The 21,978-nt window shown below is 41.2% G+C and overlaps 1 protein-coding gene across 2 annotated transcripts in view; it reads right to left on the bottom strand.

Annotated features, from left to right (window-relative positions):
- gabra3 (gamma-aminobutyric acid type A receptor subunit alpha3) overlaps positions 1-21,978 on the bottom strand; it is a 91,333-nt gene that overhangs the window by 24,842 nt on the left and 44,513 nt on the right. For both annotated transcript variants that reach the window (XM_070982850.1, XM_070982851.1), the window contains exons 3-5: positions 20,096-20,217; positions 15,437-15,504; positions 328-548 (exon numbers count right to left, since the gene is read on the bottom strand). In XM_070982850.1, coding sequence (XP_070838951.1) covers positions 328-548; positions 15,437-15,504; positions 20,096-20,217 — 411 coding nt within the window. The remainder of the gene's footprint in view (positions 1-327; positions 549-15,436; positions 15,505-20,095; positions 20,218-21,978) is intronic.

The following is a 21,978-nucleotide window of genomic DNA, read 5'->3' as shown; positions in this document are numbered from 1 at the left end:
CAATTGTAATTCAGTACAGTCAGATCAGTTTGAAGAGCCACTGTTAAAGATTCATTTGTACATGTACTGAACAGTGATGCCTTCCAGCCACAGCTGTGCTTTGTGTTTAGTCCTCACAAATGCTAACACACTAAAAAACTATGGTGCACATGATGGCTAACATTATACCTGCTGAACATCACAAGGTTAGCATTATCATTGTGAGCTAAGAGCTGCTGTGCATAAGTACAGCCTCACAGAGCCACTAGCACGGCTGTAGACTCTGAGCCTTGTTTAAAGACAATTTTCAACAGAAAAAGTGGCAGTGCGATTTTTAAAGTGGCTCACCTCATCGTGTAGAGAAGCGTGCCATTGTCGACTAGTCGTAGCAGTTTGTTAGGAGTCGTCATGTTGTGGGCCACAGATTTCTTTCCGTTGTGGAAGAAGGTGTCAGGAGTCCAGATCTTACTGGCCAGGAGGTTGTTGAGGGGTAGAACTTGCATGGGCCCATCAAACTTCAGCCTCTCGTCCCTCCAACTCTGACGGAAGAAGACATCGATGGTGTACTCCTGAGGGAAGAGAGTGCAAGAGATTGGTTGGCAAGGTAACAGTTTACAGAGGAGGGGCAGGACACTGGTTACATCGAGGCAGTCCATTTGGTTGCAATATGTAATCCTTAACCATGAATGGACCCTTTTCACAACAGACAATTTGGTTTATCACAGCAGAACAAGCATTAATGATGACTGCATTCCATTTAGGTGAACCAGATCCTTGATTCTGGTATTGTGCGTAATGTGGAAAGGTACCTGAATGTGAAAACTCAACATATGTATTGATATCTTTTTGGTCATTGTGGTTGTTTTCAAAAAGACGCCAAGTCCGAAGGGATAAAAGGAAAAAGAAAAGCTGACCCGCAAATTATTGAATAATAATAAAAAAAGACACCAAACAGCAAATGGAATCATGACTTTGTGGCAATTGTATGCAAAACTGCTTCAGCCAGTCATTGATTTTAATAAGAGATACAGCAGCGTGTGCCATGCTTTACCATCTGTCAACAGCAAACAACACAAACTATCCAGTGCGTGTATCCCCTGTCCAACAGGATACAAATACACGTCATACCAGTTATCTTCAATTAGGTTGTATTTTTAAAACGATGTATTCCTGCATCATAAAATTACTACTCTTTAATGATGCAGTGTGCATTTTCAAAGCCCAATCATGGGCCAGGGCACAAACGAGCCTCAGCGAGAAACCTTGTAATACATCTGTTTCATGTTTTATTAATATGCAACAAAGTCTTTCTGTGTTGTCACCAGCACGCAAAAAGTAAATAAAGTGAACGCAGGAAGTAGCCAGTCAAAGGGAATTTATTTCCCATTATTCATTCAATAGGACTTGGTGTCCTAGCAACAGACTCCCCTCATTGGCTGCATCCAGTGGCCGTGCAGACTGGATGCAGACGTCTTAACAGAGTGAAATGGAAGTAAGCTGTCTGCATCTCACGCAACGGTACACATTATCGGTGATCAATAAAAGCAAGCCGCGTGTGTTTCCTTTCAATCCGCTTTGTTCTTTTGCCCGTGCGGTGAAAGGGCTTGCGTGCCGCACCGCTCACCACTGAGCTGTAACTGGCTTCTCCCCGAGCGGAAAACTCATAAAGTCATTTCTCAGTGGCTTTAACAGCAGGAGGCCATCATGCTCAGCAGGACAGGTGTACGGCTTCCGCTCGACACGTCGACAGGGCTCCTCTAAGCCGCGCAGGATGGACTTTTGTTAATTGATGTGATTGACCTCCTGGTGGCTTGCATACCTACAGTAGCATAACAAAAAAGTGACACTGCATCTGTGCTGTTAATAAAGCCCGCAGAGAGCGTTGCAGACAGATAAAAGCAAGAGTGTGACAAACACACATTTCCCTCCACCGCTGTCTTCTTTTGTCCACCTATTGAGCTATGTTCCTCTTTTAATTGCTGTCTCCGTTCTGTAATGTCTCAGAGGTCTACAGTCTCTACATATCTGATGTAAAATCAGAGCTAAAACCGAGTTTTGTCTGCCTTCTTATGCTAATGGTACCCCCTTAAAGTTTGCTCATGAATTAGTTGCCCAGTGCAGACAACAAAGGACTCTCCAGGTCACAAGAAAGACAAGACTGATGAACATGCGCGGACACTAGGACACACATTATATGGTGATTTATTGTTCAGCGTCCTGTGTGTCTTCGACCAAAACTTTGCAGCAACCCTACAAGAAAGTTTGGTCTGTCCTGGCACAGAAACATCCTGGATCATTTAAATCTCCATTATCACAGTTAAACACTATGTTATGGACTTTACGGCCTTTCCTTTATGAGCTCCTACAACGTTGCCAAATCGCATCCCAGTCAATGTAAAACATCCAGTGATGAATAAAGAGACATAAGTGAGCTTGGCCCAGCTGGGCAAAGCCATCGTTTGTTTGTTTCCTTTGGATAGAAATCTCCTGTAAACATGAGGAATAATTTGAAGATTGAAACACTGGAATGAGGAAAAGCATAGTCAATCTCCACACAAGGCCAAATGGCACAATCAGTTCAAATGCCAGCTGGTGTTCCTCCAGGGAGTGAGTGATTGATTTCTCCTTGACAGAGGAGACAGAGCGGAGCTTCTACTGCACAGTAGTTTTAAAATGTCTTTTTTTATAGCAGCGAGGATCATGAAAGGATTTACTATAGCAAACAACTGTAATTTAAATGACACTTTAAAACACATTCATGGCACCTGAATGACAGTGTTACAAACGGATTCATGAATACAGAATCACTCTTCACGAATACGGATCCCGTTTTTTTTATGCCCGTATACGTATTTTTGGCAAAGTGCCTTTATTAGAAAGCCTGGTAGAGACTCAGCATATGTGGAGAGAGAGAGAGAGAGGCAATGTCACAGCAGTCTCTGGAGGGATTTGAGATTTAACACCAAGACACCCTTACATACAGATTCAACGATTTGACTATCAAAACAATTATATTTATATACAATCTAGTTTTTATTTTGAAAATGGGAAAGCAATATGCAAAATGCCCATCAAAGAAGGCAATGTGACAATTTCTTCCACCATAAATGACTTAAAGATGCTAAAACCAATATTTGTAGATCAACAATGGATCAAATAACCATGTGTATTATCAAAGGGGACACTCTTTGTGTCATTAAAGATGATGTCATTTTCAGTGTCTTTAATGAGTGGCAGGCTGAAGCAAAACAGTAAAGTCATTAAAGACACTGTAGTTAGTCCATCAACAGAATATTGTTTTCATTGTTTTTTCGGCCACTTGGGGGCAGTGCCAAAAGCTGTTCCCATTGGCACAGTATTGTTTGTAGCTGAAAACAGTGGAAACAGAAATGATGCTGATGTGAGTGGCAGGCTGAAGCAAAACAGTAAAGCCACTAAAAACACTGAAAACAGTGTCTTTAATGGCTTTACTGTTTTTCCACATCGTTTTCAGCTACAAAGCTCTGATAAACCCGCTGTACACTTCCTGCTTGGCACCAAATGGCAGCCAGACAAAGTTAGCGACTAGCTAATGAACACAGTAGAGCATTTCACTATGAAAGGTAAATCTTCTCAAAGAAGAGTGAATGCTGGACTTCATAAAAACACGACACTTACTGAATGCTATTGTTGCTCTGTGTCTGTGTGTGTTACAAAATTTATTAAGCAATGCTGTACCAATGTGAACAGCTTTTCGCACTGCCCACAAGTGGCCAAAAAAACAACGAAAACAATATTCTGTTGATGGACATTTCACAATAACTGTCCTCCATAACTGGGGCCCCTTTCAAATTTGCTGTACCCTAAACTGTTTCACTGCAACCCATGAAGGAACTACAAACAATTCCAGCTTCTTCTTTTTTGCCGCATTTGTTGGACAGTGATAATGTACAAGACACACAGTATAAGAAATTACGCTTCTGTCTCTTTCTCTGTATCACTGACATTTTAATGGAGAAGTCAAATCAGGTGACCGTTAATGGAAAATAATATGATTCTTATATACATGGTCTTCTTCTTCTGCCACATGCAGCGCAGAGCCCAATAAACTGAAGTGAATTAGGTAAAACAGTCTGTTTAATGATGTAGAAATTACTGTTGTCGTCCTATATGACATAACTAAATGGGTCTCTAATGTTTTCAAGATGAAGTTAATTAATGAACTCTGTAAATACTGTAGGGTTGTCAAAGCAGTGCATCGCAGGACAAGATCGCATAAACGGATACAAATAGTGATTAAAAGCAGGAAAAGGAACGGGCATGTCACACACACACACACACACACACACACACACACACACACACACACACACACACACACACACACACACACACACACACACACACAAAATGTCTCCTTTGCTCATTTGTGAGTGTGCGTCTCAGTGGAAGAGCAGCGGTGGAGAGAAGCAGCCAATAGCACGGCTGAAGGAAAATGAGGGAAATGATAAGAAAGGCTGATAAGGTGGCAGTTAAGGTAGGATGTACAGCAGACTGGGCTAAATGAGTCTAGACTTTAAGAAACGACAGTGTCTGGATCTCCGATAATGGCAGGAAGGTTGTGTCTAATATCCGATAGAATATTAATGCAGCCTTTTATCTGAAATTAATGAGTTCATTAAATTCTAAACATTTGGTTATTAGATCACATTTTAATAATGTCATCACATTTTTAGTTTTAATTTGATTTTACTCAACAGATCTGGACATTTTAGTCTGCGGCTGATTTCAGGCATTTGATCTCTTGTAGTTTTACAGCCGATGTGCAAGCTTTTACTTCGTGCTGCAATGAATTATCTGCGTAATCAAATGACGTATCTGCCATTTAAAGGTACATTTTGTCGTTTTCCAAACATACTGTATTTTAAAAACACATATCTCAGTGTGCGCAGCAAACTGAACAAGTCGCTGAGTCCCGGCAACTGAAATTTCTCATTATTTGTGCACATTTCTGTTCATACTTTGCTACAGCGGGATGTACACATTTTATTTACATTAGCTCACTGGCTTGACAGGTTTGATTTAGAGCCCCTGGCTAGATATGATATTGTGCGAGAGAGCCGTTTCCCCAATCAATGTGTGATATATGTGTGATATATGTTATGATGTCTTATTTTTGACAGTACACAGCAGACCAGATTTAAGTTTTAGATAAGCTTGCTGTGGTGATACAGACTATTTCCTGGAGGCGGTGTATCCATTCGACCTGGTTCTTCTGAACTCCACACTCTGGGCATTGTAATGATTAGTCAAAGATTTGATTAATGTCTTAATTATTGGTCCATTTTGCTCTCGGGGTGTCAATTATCCTCTCTCGCTTTGCTTTTTGTGTGCTGTTCACCTTTCCCTGCTGGGAGTGAAACCTGTGTAAGACTTGCAATGAGCTGTGAATCCCATACCTGCTCCCAATTATCTCCAGCAATCACCAGCTTCCAACACCAACATTTAGTTCTACAAATATAATCGGCCTGGAATCAGAGAGCGGTAAACACATGAAGGAGATCTCGCAGTGAACATGTTTATGCCAGTATAAACATAACACATTTTTAAAATCTACGACACATTTTTAAATGATGGGTGTTGTGAGCTGCTCTCAGGGAAATCAGAAGGAAACAAGATTTTGGTCAAAGTATAGAAGAATTATGTCTGTCATGTGAAACCCTATCTATAAATACTATATAACTATAAAATTTATATACTTCCAAATGGTTTTGCATCATCTGCTTTAAAGGAAACATGACTGCTGCATGGATTATGCTCACTGGCAGCGTCCCAGTAGTTGTAGGTGGATGATCTGGGTGGATAATGAGCGTACAGACACTAGACTTTGATACCAGAGATCAGGGTCTGGGTGTCGTACCCTACCTGTGGTTAATCTTGTGGTGTGTCTACATAGGAGTTCAGATCAGCTGTCTACATGGGCCACATCATGGCGTGTCCCTGCTTCACATGAGCAAAAGCAACTTGAAGTGTATTTTTACCTTTCTAGGCTGAGAGGACTCTTTGGTTTGGGAAAGACTGTGGTTTCAGTTAAATACTGAACTGTAAAAATGTCTCCTCTTGTGTCACCGTTCACTGAAGCTGGGCCAACACAGTGCATTTTTGTTGATCGTGTGCATTGCGTCTGCCTTTCTGCACAACCAAAACATACAACTTCTGTGCTCACTGTGTGAATCAATCAACTGGTCACGCTGTGGGTGTCCACATATAAACATGGAATCTCCCCATTCAGTTTTGTTTTATTCAAACAAGATGGCCATGTCCTCAAAAATGTTGTCAAAAAGGAGAAGAGAGAGAGAGAGAAAGGCAGCAAGAGAAATCTGTCTGACTATTGTTTCCAGGTTTATTTGCAGTATACCAGGGCTTAGCGACAACATGTAAATGAATACTATTTGGCTTGATTCTAAAATTAGCTGGGGGCCATGAATTCAGGGTTAAATTTGGGTTTAATCCACACAGTGTCTGTCTGTGCCTACATTAATTTGCCTAAAAATAACTAAAAACATGAACCCTTTCTCGCTGTGACTGCAAAGCTTGTCGGGAAAACCAGAAAAACAAATGCAGATATATGAATAAAAGTTGTTTCCTCTTTACGTTAATAAAAGTCATAATCTAAGTAGCATTACATTTATGAATGTGAAAAGAAGCTTGAAAAGAAATACTCTTTGATCGCCATTTATTTACGAGATAGCCTTCATCCAGAGACTGCACAGCTGTAGAAGAGAATGTATTATACAGTATACAAATACACTGATTAGTATGGTATTTATGTGTCAAAACAAATCATGGTTAAAACAATCGTTTTTTAAATGATTTACACATTTCCTATCAGTCAAACAACACACTATTCATTAAGTTACAATGGTGAAGGAAGTCCCATCCTACAACCACCATTTTGCTCCAGTCCAGCTGGGTGATCTTCTCTGTGCTCAGAAAATGAACATGTTGAAACTCGGGTCAATACAAAAGGTTGCTCTTAATTCTAAAAGTCACTTTCCACCACTTGATTGCAGAGTACTGAAGTGTCGGGGTGTGAAAAGACTGTGCCTGCTCTGATTTCAAGTTGATCTGCCCGGCACATGAATCATAGTGTGACGCTAGAGAGCACAATGTCCTGTGTGGCCAGTGAAAAGTAATTAAGCCCTATTGTAAGAATGCATTTTTTTTGCACGAAGTAACTGAGAATCGATGAAAAATTTAAAATTCTAGTGAAAAAGGTCTTAATCCGGCTTGGGAGTCTTTGAACAAGGTCAGCATGATTGATGCAGAATGCAGTTCAGCCTCAAATTTTAGTAACACCAACCTCCAAACCTCCATCTGTTCCATTCAAAAGACCTTGAGCTGCTCAGGCATTTTGGAGCTTGGGTTTCATGAATTTTAAGCGCACGGCTGTGTGCTGAAAAGTCTCAGATATTCCCGAAATGTTGACTCCCAGAGATTGCGAAACCCTGGTGAGATCAGGCCATCACTGACATCTCTGTCAAAGCGAGCATCAGCACAGTACCTGTGACAGCCTCAATCGCTTTCCATTTCATCAGAGCAGACCAGTCAAACTCAACCATGAAACAGGTAAATGTGGCGTGACAGTGCGTACATGTGAATGAGATGTGACTCCATGAGCAGAAAAAAAGACGGAGGAAGAATCAGCAAGAGGAAATGAGAAACGCGAAGCTCGAGGTAGAGAAACACACCCACCTACTTACCAGAGATCAGCATCAACATCGTAAACCCACATTCTGGGCCTTGGTGTGACATGGTCAGATGCGACTCAGAACAACGGGCCGTGTTGTTGGCCTAATATTCGAGTTTCACTCCGATTGTGCTGTTAGCTTCCCTTGCCTGGCGATAGTGGGACACTGAAGGCAGATGTAGCGTATTGGGGTCCAAGTGAAGGCTGAACGAGGAGCCCTCAGGGTGAGCGAGAAGCAGACATTTCTGGGACACTTGATGTTACAGAGGTGGGTAATTGGACCACTGGATGTACACAACATTAAGTATGAGATGCCTAGGGTATAGAGTGTGCTCTGTCCGAGAACATCTCACTTCTCACAGTTTCCTCGAGCATTTATGCTCCACACTTCTAGCCATGCTAGCGTTGAGGCCCTAAGGTTGGCAGTGGCGGTCAGTCGGTGCACCGGGCCAGACTGTAATATTTTAACTAGGGATGAATAGATTACCATGAAACCCAGAGGACCAATCCTCCTAACTTCTGTGATCCACTGACTTCTCCTGTAGCAACACATCCTCATTCCTCACAGGATGAAACACTGTTGATTGTCATGTTGGGCTGATTGAAATGCTGACTTGATCAAGGCATGAGATTAAAAATCACTTGATCAGCAGACTCAAGCTAACGGCATTCTTGGCTGGACTTTGTGTTTAATGCTAATTGCGCATTTTAGCATGCTAACACGCTAAACTAGGATGGTAACCATATTAAACATTATGCCTGCTGTGCATCAGCATGTCAGCAATGTCATTCAGAACATGCTAGCATGCTGATGTTAGCATTTAGCTCAAAGTAGAGCTCTGCCTCAGAACTGCTGCAGTACCTCTGACACTTAAGGGGCCTTCACATGATAAGAAATTTTCTCTTCGCTCACCGCCAGGTAGGGCGCAGAGGCGCTGAGCGGAGGCGGCGGAGCTCAGGTATACGTCATCAACAAGTGCGAGCGATTCACCGTTGCTAGGCAACACAAGTACTTCCTTTCACTCCGGAAAGCTAATCGATGTTTGTAAATTATTACACACAGTGTATCTGAGTTTGTCGCAAAATAAGGCCCTTGCAGTAGCGTAGTATTAGTCGCTATTCCAGGCAGACGCAGTAGTCACTGTGTCTGCCTGGAATAGCGAACGTACACAAACAGCTAAGCTAACGTTAGCATTGTATTTAGCTTAACGGTAGTTCGTAAACGCTGCCTGGAGCTGTTATCTTATTGGTTGCGCTTTGAAAGGTCAGTGGCAAACGAGGTCAAAGTTCAAGTAATTTGAACTTTGAGCGCAGCGGTAAGCGGCGGTGCGCCGAGGGTAGCGGTGACACTTAGTCGGGTGCCAGCGCTCTCTCCATAGGGAAACAATGGGACAGCCGGCGCAAAGCGTTTTTACCGCTGATCATGTGTAGGGGCCTTAAGTCTTGTTTCCTTTATACTTCATTTGAAATCTAGACTCTTTGTCTTGTTGGTAATTTAAATACTTTAATAGATGTTGAATTCAGGGTCACCTGCAGTTAATGTGGTGAATGTGCTCCAAATAATTCAGAAAACGACACATTTTCAATGACGAGTAGGTAATGAGAGCCTTTGCTCAAGCGCTCTGTGACTTGGGTGATGTGGTATTAAATGCCAAGCACAAGCCAGCGCTATCTTAGTGTGCCCCTTCCCCTACCACACCCTCCCACAGAGCACCATGCTTATCACCATCCTCTAATCCTTCAATGCTGTCCCATTCCATCTATAACGCAAGCCTTAAATACATTTCTTCATGTCTTTTTTACAGCTTCAGGGGAACCAATTAATGCCAAAAAACATAAAAGCTGATGTTTTTGATTTGAGTGTGTATGCTCACAGATATTCAACCAGCAGGGGTGAATCTCGGTTCAATTTCCTGCATTGTATCAAAAGCAATGGTAGCATTTATAGCATTATATATTAGATTATTGAGAGGAAGCACCTTCAGTCTAAAAGCTTATTAAAGACTTAACAAGGTTTATTAAATGACTCATTTAGGAATCTGGATGGAAACAAACTACGTAGCTTTGACAAAACAACACTGTAACAACACGATAACAAGAAGTAGACTAAGTTGAAAGATCCTTTGCAGCCTACAGCTTCACATACAGCATTCCCCCTCCTTTATTTTAATGACTAGATACAGTAGCTGCTCTAAATTAATCTGTTAAACTCTGGTGAATTGTCTCGGCTACTTTTCTTTCCTTTGGTGAACACATCAAGGAAATATTTTAAAAAGCTTCTCTCCACCTCTGAAATGCCTCCAGGATTAGTCATTTCCTCTCCTTTAACTGACCTAGAAAACTGGTCCTTCCCTTTGTTTCCCAGATCTGTTTACTGTGATGCTCAGTACTCTGAGGCTGTCCCGCTCCACACTCAAATAACACATCCGGCTCATTCTGAACTCAGTAGCCTGGAAACTCATGAACCAGAAAACACGATCCTGTGACCCTGACCTACTGTAGGTTTGCCTTTATTGGCTCTGAGTAGCAGAACTCAAGAGTGTTGTCAAAGCCCAAATATACTTAATAAAAATCATGAAAATGACTTGCTCCTAAGTACATTACACAATTAACTGATCTGTAAACCTGATCCAGCTTTGCCCTTGGTGAACTCAACGGTCCTTGTTACTCTCTAAACTCAAAAGCCACCCACTCTCTCCCAGCAGGTGCCCTCCCTTTTGGAAACAGGCACAGATTTCATCAATTCAGACCGCTCATTATTAAGTCCAGAGTCAAGACCTATTTATTAAGCGCAGCCTACTATCCACATTTGCTCATTGTACTGTATAAACGGTGGCCTTGTCCTCTCATTCCTCCAGTGCTGATCTGTGACCAACTTTTTATTGGTGTGGATATCATGCAATCCACACAACAGCTCTGCATCATGCAAAAAGGTAGAATTGAATAGATTCAGTGGGAAAGGGGTCCTTAACTGTTTTGTCCATACTGAACTAGAAAATGCTCTCAGACCTCTGTCGAGGAGGCTGTCAGTGCTCGACACAAACCCCACCGTTCAACTACCAATGAATGAGTCAATCAATCCTAATAAAAACCTCCTCGTCAGCAAAACTACAATATTCAGTTTGAGACTCAATACCAGAGATGGCCAGTGAATAGACACAGTGTTGAGGTAACATTACAGTAACATATCTGCATTACATAACTGATATTATTACAATTACTATATCAAGTAATGCGTTTACTATAAACCAGCACAAAAATGACAATTTCCCACATAAACCAATGTGTTCTGAACAGACACATTAGACACACTATTGTACAAACACTAACCTTACACACATTTTGTAATATAAAGCAGCATGGCATGACGGGAAATGTGGGCTGTCATTACAGCTCCAGCTTTCAGCAAACCTGGTGCAAAACAGGGGTGTGTGTGTGTGTGTGTGTGTGTGTGTGGGGCTGTCTGTGTCCAGAGAACTCTGCCTCAGTTGCAAAATGCACACAAGTATATTTATTCAGTGCTTCTTTTCTTTGGCATAAACCTCATGTTTATGCGTGTATTGTCAAGAAAATAGACTTGAAGTGTAAATAAACGCTTCAGGTCGCACAGCTGAGGTGTGAGCCTGCAGTGCAGACGGAGCTGCATAGATTACAATGAGAGCGTATCTGGTGGGTGAGACGCGAGTAGGAAAAATCCATCTGATAAAGCTTGTCAGCAAAATTCCTGTGAAAACCAATCAAAAGGGAGGCTGACATTGCCATAGAGACCAGGTTCTGGTGAGGCTGCAGTGGCGACACTGTTATTATTACAAGCCATTATACAACCAATTATAATGTTAGTTGCACTTCTGTGGTTATCTGGGTGAAAGTAATGCAAGAGCTGTGTGATCAGTAACACATAACTTTGCACAGACAGCGATGCTCTAAAGTAGTTTATTACTTTCGAATGAAAGTGTCTAGTAATATGTAATAAATGACATTTTGAAAGTACCTTGCCCGGCACTGAATAGAGTTACTTGGTGTAGTGTGGTCAGTGTGCTGCTGTCGCCTGCAGTGAATGTTCAGCCTGGGAACTGAGCGCCTTTATGGAGGGTCCATGCAGAGGAGAGGATGGAGTTTGAAAATAATCTGAATGTGTACAACGGCTGAACTATGAATTATGAATGAAATGGACTTTTTGGCTCATTGCCAGGCCTTGGCAAGCTAATCAATGATCACTCTCAGGACAAACTGGGCCTCTTCCACTTGTGAGTAACGTTAGATGCACACATTTTCTGAATTCATTAATATTCTGTGGGCCGGATGGGAAGCTTTGGAGGGTCAGATGTGTCCCACAGGCTGCCAGTTGATGATAACTGCAGTAGGAGGAAGTTATTGGAGGGTTTGTTCTGAAAAGTGCACAAATACATTTTCCCACTTATGCAATGCTGCATTTAAAAAAAGGAGCCAAAATGCACAAAATTTAGGCAAAAATAAAGGTAAAAATACTTGCAGAAATGAAACAAAGTGAAAGTATTTGCCTTGATGTTTTCACTGTAAACCAAAAACCTTTAAAGTGAGGCAGGCACCACATATGTCACAGATGAAAAGAAAAAGACAAGTATGTAATCCACACATGTTGCAAAACATACGTTTAAAGACTTGCAATGTGTTTTGTAAGATGATACTGAGCTGTCTGTCCCATGGTGTCACGCTTCCTGAAGGCTAATGTCTGATCATCTTTTGAGGCCAGACTGTGGAGAATCTTGAAAGGAAACACTTGAAGCCTGTGTGCAGTGTTCCTGTGAATATAGACAGAAAATGCACCGTGGCCAAAATGAGCCATGCTTGGGTAACGATCGGCGAAATCCTGAAATCATCAGAAACTGACTAAGCAATGCATGAAAAAAATCAATATATATGGATGCAATACTTCCACATCTGAGAACAAAACCTTGGCAGCTACTGTGCATACATTGAATACAAGATGAAGGTATGAGTGTGTATAGACAACAGCTCTTTAGCCTTCGACAGCAGACAGAAAACTGCTGTGACCACCCTAACTCGCTCAGATCAAAACATTACCACATGTGGGTTGCCATGTCCTGTGCAGCCATCATGTGCACCGCTGACAGGACTGTTTGCCACTGATTCATGACGTTGCCAAGCCGAGCATGTGAAGGGAATAAAAGACTGGGGCTAGAATTGAGCCCGGGGAGACCCTGAAGTGATTTCTGCTGAAAAGGATAAAGCACTGTCTATTCTAATAAGGACGACGACCTCTCACTCACTCTCTCACTATGCAAGTTCAACAAACTGTGGTCGGCATACTGCATCTTCAAACTCATAAAGGCAAGGATGGGTTTATGGGAAAAGAGGTCAAAACAGTGTTAGCTGTGCTCTCATTGAGCTCTTTGGTTGTCCCTGGTAGTAATGGACAGTACAGATGAGTTACATATAGGCTCCAGTAAATCAACAGCACTATGAGCACCCACCTTCCTGCACCTTGAGTCTGAGAAAATATTTTCCATCCACAGTGAGCCTCATGTCACCCAGCTGCGCTGATTGAACAACGTTTGCAGGCTTCACAGTTAATCACTCTCAAGAATTTCAGTGTAGTTAATATGCGAAGGTAAATGTCATAAATTATTGATCCCTGTTGCTAAATAATGTAAGCCGCCTGCTTTGTGAGTGTGGGGATTGCTGGGAAACGGTATAAGCTCATTGATCACAAGAGTACAGAAATAAGTTTATATTGACAAAATGCTTAATATAGTGAGTTGTGCTGCTCGACATAAGGCTCTTGGAGTTTGGTACAGTAATTGTGGCCTTTTGATTTGAACATAGTCAGCTAATTATGTTATTTATTGTGCCCAGGCCACAAGACGCTACAAACAGCATTGGGTGTGACACACTGTCAGACGATGACATAACTTCTTACACAATGCAAATACCTTTGTTGTCACATAAGGTATTTTACATCCAGAAGACCTTTTTTTGTTTGACAGTTAGATGGAAACACAGCTAATGGTACATTATAACCTTTTCCCATCCACTGTTATTATCTTAACATAAGACAACAAGGTCCTAATCGACTCCTGGAATGTTTGAGTCTCACAGCCTGAACATAAACTGCAGCAGCGAACTGTAGGTGTGGACACTTATTACAAAATGAAGCAGCCCTCAAGTGAGACCAAAGTCCTCCAAAACCCACTAATTGTGCTATGTCATACAGGCTGTTGAGCCAGCTCAGTGCTGAGCCACAGAAACAACCCTGTGCTCAAGGCGGTCAATTAGAGCTGCATGATCAAATATGTCAAATGCCGCATAAGGTCCCAAGACAAAGCCTGAACCATCTCCAGCATCTGCTGTTTAAAGGAGGTCATCCAGGGCTGAATATTGCTGCTTAAAAAGAGCACTTTGACCATTTGGTCCAAAATGGTTTTGGAGATTTTGGTTATATAATAGAATATTTTTATATGATTGTCATCTTTTCCTGCCAGTAAACACTGCACTGCAGTTGTTATTATTATTATTATTTTTTAATTTGACTCTCGTAGCTGAGGGATGAAATTAAAAATGCATGAGCTAATGGCTAATACCTGCATGACAATCAGATGCAAATCACATCAGCATCAATAAACACTAACCGTCAAACCAAAGTATTTCCCTTTTATTAGGTAAGAAAAATTTCATTTTCATTTTGAAACTTGAAACAGCATTTTAAAGTCAATAATTGTCTCCACTAAAACAAGTAGAAATACGAGTAGTTAAAGTGTTGCACGCATGCGTGGAGGAAATGCCCGTAGATAACTATGTCCATCCATCTATTGTCTGTACCCGGCCATCCCTTTCGGGATTGCGGGGGGGCTGGAGCCTATCCCAGCTGTCATTGGGCGGAAGGTGGGGTACACCCTGAACCGGTCGACAGCCAATTGCAGGGCAACATACAAAGACATACAACCATTCACGCTCACACTCACACCTAAGGACAATTTAGAGTCACCAATCAACCTAATGAGCATGTTTTTGGTCTGTGGGAGGAAGCCAGAGTGCCCGGAGAGAACCCACGCATGCACGGGAAGAACATGCAAAGTTCACACAGAAAGGCCCCCACCCGACCCGGGGATCGAACCGGCGACCTTCTTGCTGCTGCTCCACCGTGTCGCCCTAGATAACCACGTATAGAACATAAATTACTCAAACCTACAATTTCAAAATCATCTGTAAGGAAGTTTGTAGGAGCAACATCAAGCAGGCTGGTGGAACAGCTCATGCAGAAAGCAGCTTCCTTTCAGTCCAACAGGAAAACTGGTTTAAAATAGCTGTAGTTTGTCAAACTGTGGCCACAGAGGCGGAGGAAACATGAGAGGAATCAACCAAGTGTTCACTTTGGTTGGTTTATGATGCAAAAAGCTTGATCTTTTGCATCCTGGATATTGTTGAATTGTTCTTTTTTTGTTTGTTTGTTTTCATAAACATTTCAGCTAGAACAAATTATCTATGCCTGAAATGCCAACTATGATTTTACTGTACAGTAATTTCACATTTTATTTAATATCCTTCAGCAAAGCTAGAAACAGTGATAGGATGTTAAAATACCAAACATATCTATTAAAAATACTGTGAAAAGCATTTTGCTTGAATGGACAAACTGTAACATCAAACTCCTTACTTTTGTCAAAGTAAAATAATTACAGAGTGATGACCTGCTGAGACATGCAGGAAGGAGAAGAGAGAAATACTCACCATGTCTGTGTCTGACACCGGCCCAAAGCTCGTCACGTAGATGTTTGTCCTCACTTCCGTCACACTCTCTGAGGGAAGAGACAACAAGGAGCAGAAGACATTACAGTGAAGCCTGTACACAGAGAGCTTTGCAGCAGCTCTGCCTTTGTTAAGCCGATTGTTTGGGTACATGACGGTGAAGTCTGCCTGTTGGCATTCAACTAAGCTGCTTCACATGAAAATTCTAATCAAGGGTTAGAGGAACACTTCAAACTGAAGGGAAACTGTAGCTTTATGCACGCTCCGTGAAGAATTTGCGCCCTTGTGGACGGTTTAATACATGCTTTATGACTGTGCATCACTTTGTCACAACCATGTCAACTTTGTTGTGCCACAGATCACAGGTTTAAGACCGTCAAGCTACACCAGTAGTGTTAGACATTTCCTAAAATGTCGTCTCAAACGTTGCTAGACAGCAGTGTTTATACCACTCAGAATATTTGGCCCAGGAGGGTTTTTTTTCCAGCCTCAATTTAAGGGCAAAAATGTTGCTGTGAGCAACTTCACAGACGCCTTTGAAAGTCTTTAGTTCAGTAAAACTACCATTTGTTTGGCTCAAGCTAGTTTTGTCCACTACAGCATAAAATCTGCTTTGGGCCAGGCCCAAGTCTGCATCTTTGGAGAGAAGACATCCCTTTTGACCCAAAATAATTTTAGTTAGCCTGCCCCACAAACATTTAACAGCTCCTGAGGGACTACTGGCTCAGAAATAAAACGCAGCAGCTCAGCATTAAGGATGCGGCTCTGTGTGTTTCTTATTCAAATAATGGGCACACTGTGCTGCCATTACACAATTCTGTGCACATTGTAATCACATTAGACGTGATGTAGTTTATTGTAGTATGACCATGTGGCATAACCATTACAAGGCCTTTCTGCTCCTTGTATTCCTGGGCCACTGTAATCCTTGAATTATGATGACATGTATCATTGCACATTATGTTACAGCACATGCTCCATTATTGCTTTTGTCCTGTCAGTGATTTATGAATTATTCTTGATACTGTAACAATGATCCGATTGATCATTATACAGTAACAAGTATTATGAGCTGTGGAATAATTGTTCCCAAAAACTTCACAAATGATTTGAGTACAGTATAAAGTAGGGCATGATGTGAAAGTCGTGACAGATCAAAATTTGCCCTCTACAATGTGGGATGAATCAGCTCCTCTGGGCAAAATGTGTAAAGCAGGCTTTTGGGCCATTGGTGAGACAAATAGCTGCTCCCAGTGGTGTAACAACTCGAGAGTGATGAGGCTTTTCTCCAAAAGTGAATGGATCCTCGCCTCTAACTGTGTCCCAGATCTAAGTGACCACCCACAGGTGAAGTCTCCAGTCCTTTGGCAAAGGGCCCCCTCGGGTGAGGAGATCCACCTTCCACATTAATCATTCCTGTGACACAAATAGCTCTCACAAATACGTGATTATCACAACACCAAGTCAGCAGTTTGCATGGCGGGCATAGGCAGGGGAACAGAATGAGCTGCCCCGTTTCTGTTTACAGCAAAGCACCAGAGCATGGGGCAGAGCTAATAGATGTGGCTGAAAATGAAATTAAATGGTGTCCTCCTGTTTCTATCCAGTCTGTTTGTCTCAGACGGGCCCACTTGACTGTTTCTCACCAGGATTGTGGGTGGCGGGGCATGAGGGTGGCCAACAGGAGAAGGATAAGCAGTCTTGCAAACGTACATGTAGAAGCCCTTGACTTCTCTGAGGAGGGCCAACCAGTGTGTTTGATTATTAGTCCATAATCCCAGGGCAGAAAAAACAGAACCAAAGAAAAGACACCTGAAGACACACTGTCCTGCAGTATCTGCCATGGTTTCAACTCCATATGTTGATTGATTCGATGATATGTGTATATGTTAATTCCCTTTCAGTGCTCAAGTCAATGTTAGCTCAAAGTTCTATGTGGATTCAGGGTGTGTTGGCGATTAGCTTGCCGTAGTCCGTTAACAAATTGTTAAATTCAATGGAGCCGAGTTTACAGTCAACCTCTACTCCTTCTAAAAGATAATTTATGATTTCTTACAACTCATTCGGAGAACATTTAACATAATTCAGTATTCATTTTAGCTCCATGGAAGTGAATTAATGTGGTGTTTCCCACATAATGTCTGCCTTACTGACACAGTTTTCACAACTTTGATTTATTAAACCAGAGTTCCACTGACTGAAACATGATGCAGAATTCAGCATAAGTTATATAGTAATATAAGAAAATATATAATATGCAAAAAAGTCTGTCCTGTCAGGTATTACACATTGTACTAAAGCAGCTGAAGCCTCTCCTATGATTCATCACAAAGCGCAGTGACAGAGGGGCCCTTCACAGGCTGATCATTTGATTACTGTGACATCTGGAACATCAATAATATCAGATGAGATTGTTTTGGGCTACCAAACATGCAGAGGCCATAAAGGATTGTTGTGTTGTAGATAAATGCAGAAAATAAATACAACCTGTAGATGCTGGCACTTTTTCTGAGAAAATCCATTACAGTATCATGAAACTGCCAAAGAAAATTATGATTACAACATTGACTAAAATCACACTAAAAGTAAAACTGAGTTCCACTGACTTAATCTTGACTCCAACAAAACAAAAAGACTAAAATTTAACGTAAAAAGATTTTAAACTGACTCTAATCTTCAGTAAGCGACGAAGACTAAAACTAAATCTCTTGTCAAAATGAACACTGCCCCCAACCGGTGTGTCTGTTTGCAGGTAGATGGTTGGACTATTGAGGTCCAAAATCAAACTTTTTGCAGGAGTCCTTCAATCCTTTTAGAGAAATACAATCTGCAGATAAATAACCAACATCTTGTAATTTCACAACATATTTTGTCAAATATGACAACACAAAATGCTGATCTGAGCTGTCATGCTATTCCAGGGAATATCACATGTAATGTCAAATAGACTTACACTAGAACGATCCATAGTGTTTTAAGCATTGCTTATATTGTAAAGAGACACAAGAGTCTCTCAGTTGTTGGTCTACATTGCAGATGATGTGGAAAGAATCTGCAGTCGAAATAAAACCCCTCTGCAATACCCTGGTGTTTTTGAAACACAAGGCAACACTATTATTCTATATAAATACAGACAAAATATGATAATTTGTGATGAATTTGTCTTTTTTTGATGAATAAATACATGAAGAAGAAATAAATCATTTAAAATGTGGCCATCTTGCTGCTTAATGAATAGAACAAACATGGTTTTAAAGATCTGAAAAATTAAACAGCTTTACAATATAAGCATTCATATAAATATAATGAAATCTATCATATAGTGCTTGTAAGTACATAAATTCACACTACAAAGTGCATGCCTAACCATACATTCAGCTTTTAAATCAAAGTCTTGTCAACCAGTCAGAATGATTTTATTAATGAATATTAGACAACACAAGGTGCAGGCCATGCTGACCTTGTATGTGCCTGCTTGTGTGTTTTTTCCTCTGGCCTGTCTGCCTGTATAAACCTCGTGGGCCTGGTGGAAAAGCCTGCTGTGTTTCACTGCACCACACAGGTCTGCACATTCATTCGCTGCTCTACAAAAGAAAGCCATCATATCTGTGAGGCCTGAGTTGTGCAGGCCTCGCCATCTCCTTGCCCTTGGAGATGTGAGACTCCGCACAGAGACAGAATATGACATTAACGTCTTGTGCCTGCTTTCCCTCTCTGGTTGCTGCCATGGAGTCCAGGTCATCCGGCCTGGTGGGTCTGCAGCCTGGTAGCAACGCTTGTGGCCTCAGCAGCAATCAGCAGAGCAGAAATGACCATTTCAGATGGCTGGCTGAGAAATGGCAAAGCCTGCTTGAGCATGTTCGCTTGCTGTAATGCAGTTTGTTGTCCTTGAGGGGGGCGAATATTTGGATGAAATGGCATCAATTAGAGGGACTTCCACTGACATGTGCTTATTTGCCATTTGGGCATGATTGAACAAAGTCTTCCACCCAAGGGAAAGCAGATTTTCTCTACAAAGTGCCTTCAGTGTGATTCTGGTGTCAGTGTGCCATCTGTATGAGTTACCATGTCTCCTAATTATGAGGTCCAAAGACTACCAATGGAAATGAACAATTTGCCACAAACAAAACCAGTATAGTATCTGATCATTATCACATCAATGAGCAGATAAATGTTCATATCAATAAAAATATAATAACCCTGTTTTTACATCTGCCATCTGTTATTGGTTGCAGATACAAGTCAGTCGTTCTAAAAGCCCTGTGAAGTAATGGTTCAGACTGTACTGCTCAGACATGTACTACTACTTGATTATTCTGCATGTTTATGTTATTCATAGCAGCACGTATAGACCTGGACTCATTTCATTTTGTCAAAACCATGTCAACTGTGTTGTGCCACACATTCTAGTTTTAAGGCCATAATTCTGGACCAATAGTGTGAGGCCTTTCCTAAAATGCAAACTAAAAAGATTGTTGGACAGCATTACAGCACTCCAACTGTTTGGTCAGGTTTATGCTGTTTAGAGCAGCATCTATAAAAAGACATAATATGCATGAAGACTTGTATGTGCATGTGCCCAATCGTCCATATTCTGTTTTTCAAGAGTCTGGAATTTATCCAACATATAGTGTTGCTTACCTCCCAGCCCAGGACGTAGCCTGTTGTCATAGCCATCCAACAGCCTGTCTAGGATTCGGGTGAAAATGGTGATATTGTCTTTACTATCATCAGGCAACGGCTCTCTGTGTCCAACTACTGCCCTGCAGGAAGAAACCGAGAGAGGACGGTGCAGTCAGAAGATAGAAAACACATGAAATGTGGTAAAAACACTGATATATTGTTCCACTGAAGCACTGGAGACAATTCCATCTGTATACATACAGGAAACATACACGTACAGGGATTAAATGATGAAAATGAACTGTACAAGAATTCTTTTCATTTTTTGCATGATCAAAAGGTCATTTTAATTGTAAATTTAAACACATTTTAACACATCATATATTCAGTATAATTCAATCCAATAAATGTGACCTGTTTCTGCTCAGACATCAGGTCTAATTTCACACGCCTGTTTAATATTAACCTCACAGTCATACCTGAGGTCTGTAATCAGCCTCATGCTTCAATCAATATTTGGATAATAATATTTGGTTCTGTTTGTTTTGTTATATTTGTCTTTACAGGATGGAACATCCATATTTACAGAAAAAAAACAAACCGAAAAAACAAATTTATGGTAATGAATTCTTTCCCACAAGGAAATACTCTGTAGCATTTTGTTAGAGAATTCATCATATACTATCAGCCACTGGTTGTTTATTTACATGGCCCACAATCCCCTGCAGGACAATATTGTGGTGAGATAAAAAGGCCACTATACTGTAGGTGGAACACTGATGAGTTAATGAGTACCGTCTTTCATTAAACTTAAATCCCAGAGGAGCTGACCTATAATATCCGAGTAATCCCCATCAACAACCAGTCCATGTCCTGTTGCATTATCCCACACACAGCACTGTGCTGCTCAGTTTAGAGTTTGAAGAGTAACCAGAATTTTCCCAGAATGTTGCTTGAAGGGAAGCCGGCACTCTCAACAGCAAATCTGTCGATGCTGGGCCTCTTAGAAGGGCTCTCTGTGGCTTAATCTGCTTTATGATAACAACTCAACAAGAGAGTCCATCTGAGCTGCAGCCCCATCCATTAAAGCACCAATCGGGTGAAGGTCACTACTTAAAATGTATGCAATTGTAATTACTATCCGCTTGTGGTGTTTGGGAGTTCAAAATGACATTCCTGCATGCTCTTAACAGCAAACACATCATCATTTTGAGGCATTTGGGCAAATTACTTCCTAGCTAAGTGGCTATTACGTGGGCATTTGTGGGCAATGAATATATATCAAATAAGCGTGGCTGGCGTCATTTTCCAGCTGTGTACAGCAAAATAAACCAGGACATCAAAATTTATGAAGCCCCAAGAGAGAAAGAAAAAGGTATATCTTCATTGTGGGGAGAAGCCTTGAGTTTGGCATTATTGCTGTCGCCAGCTTGGCTTTCTTGAAGTCAGAAGTGACCACATTTGGAAAAGATTCTGGAGCTGAGGAGTAGTGTTGCTTTCATCAACAAAAATTAGGACTGAATATCGTCGTCAACGAACCTTTATCACGTTACAAAAACGAGACGCAATGTAAATGCTGGTCATGTGACGATAACTAGAATTAAATATATAATGCAATATTGTTGATGAATAAAAACGAGACTAAATGTGGTTTACAAAATAAAAACTCTGCTCTGTCTCTTCATTTTCGTTGACTAAAATGAGATGAGATAAAATGTTATAACGTGATTTCGTCTCGTTAAGTCGCATTATTTATTATCATTTTGCAGTGTTTCTGTTTCCTGTGTCTCACTTCAGGGGCTGCATCAGGTCGCACTGCGCAATCGCAGGCGTTAGTTCCCACTCGTGGCATTATTTAGAAGATTATTTAGAAGATGCAGCTGCGGTCTGGATTGAATGTA

The sequence above is a fragment of the Chaetodon trifascialis genome, chromosome 16 (genome assembly GCF_039877785.1).
Source record: "Chaetodon trifascialis isolate fChaTrf1 chromosome 16, fChaTrf1.hap1, whole genome shotgun sequence".
NCBI classification, from domain to species: Eukaryota; Metazoa; Chordata; class Actinopteri; order Chaetodontiformes; family Chaetodontidae; genus Chaetodon; species Chaetodon trifascialis.
The sequence above is the reverse complement of the archived record's forward strand: the minus strand, read 5'-3'. Positions and strand labels throughout refer to the sequence as shown.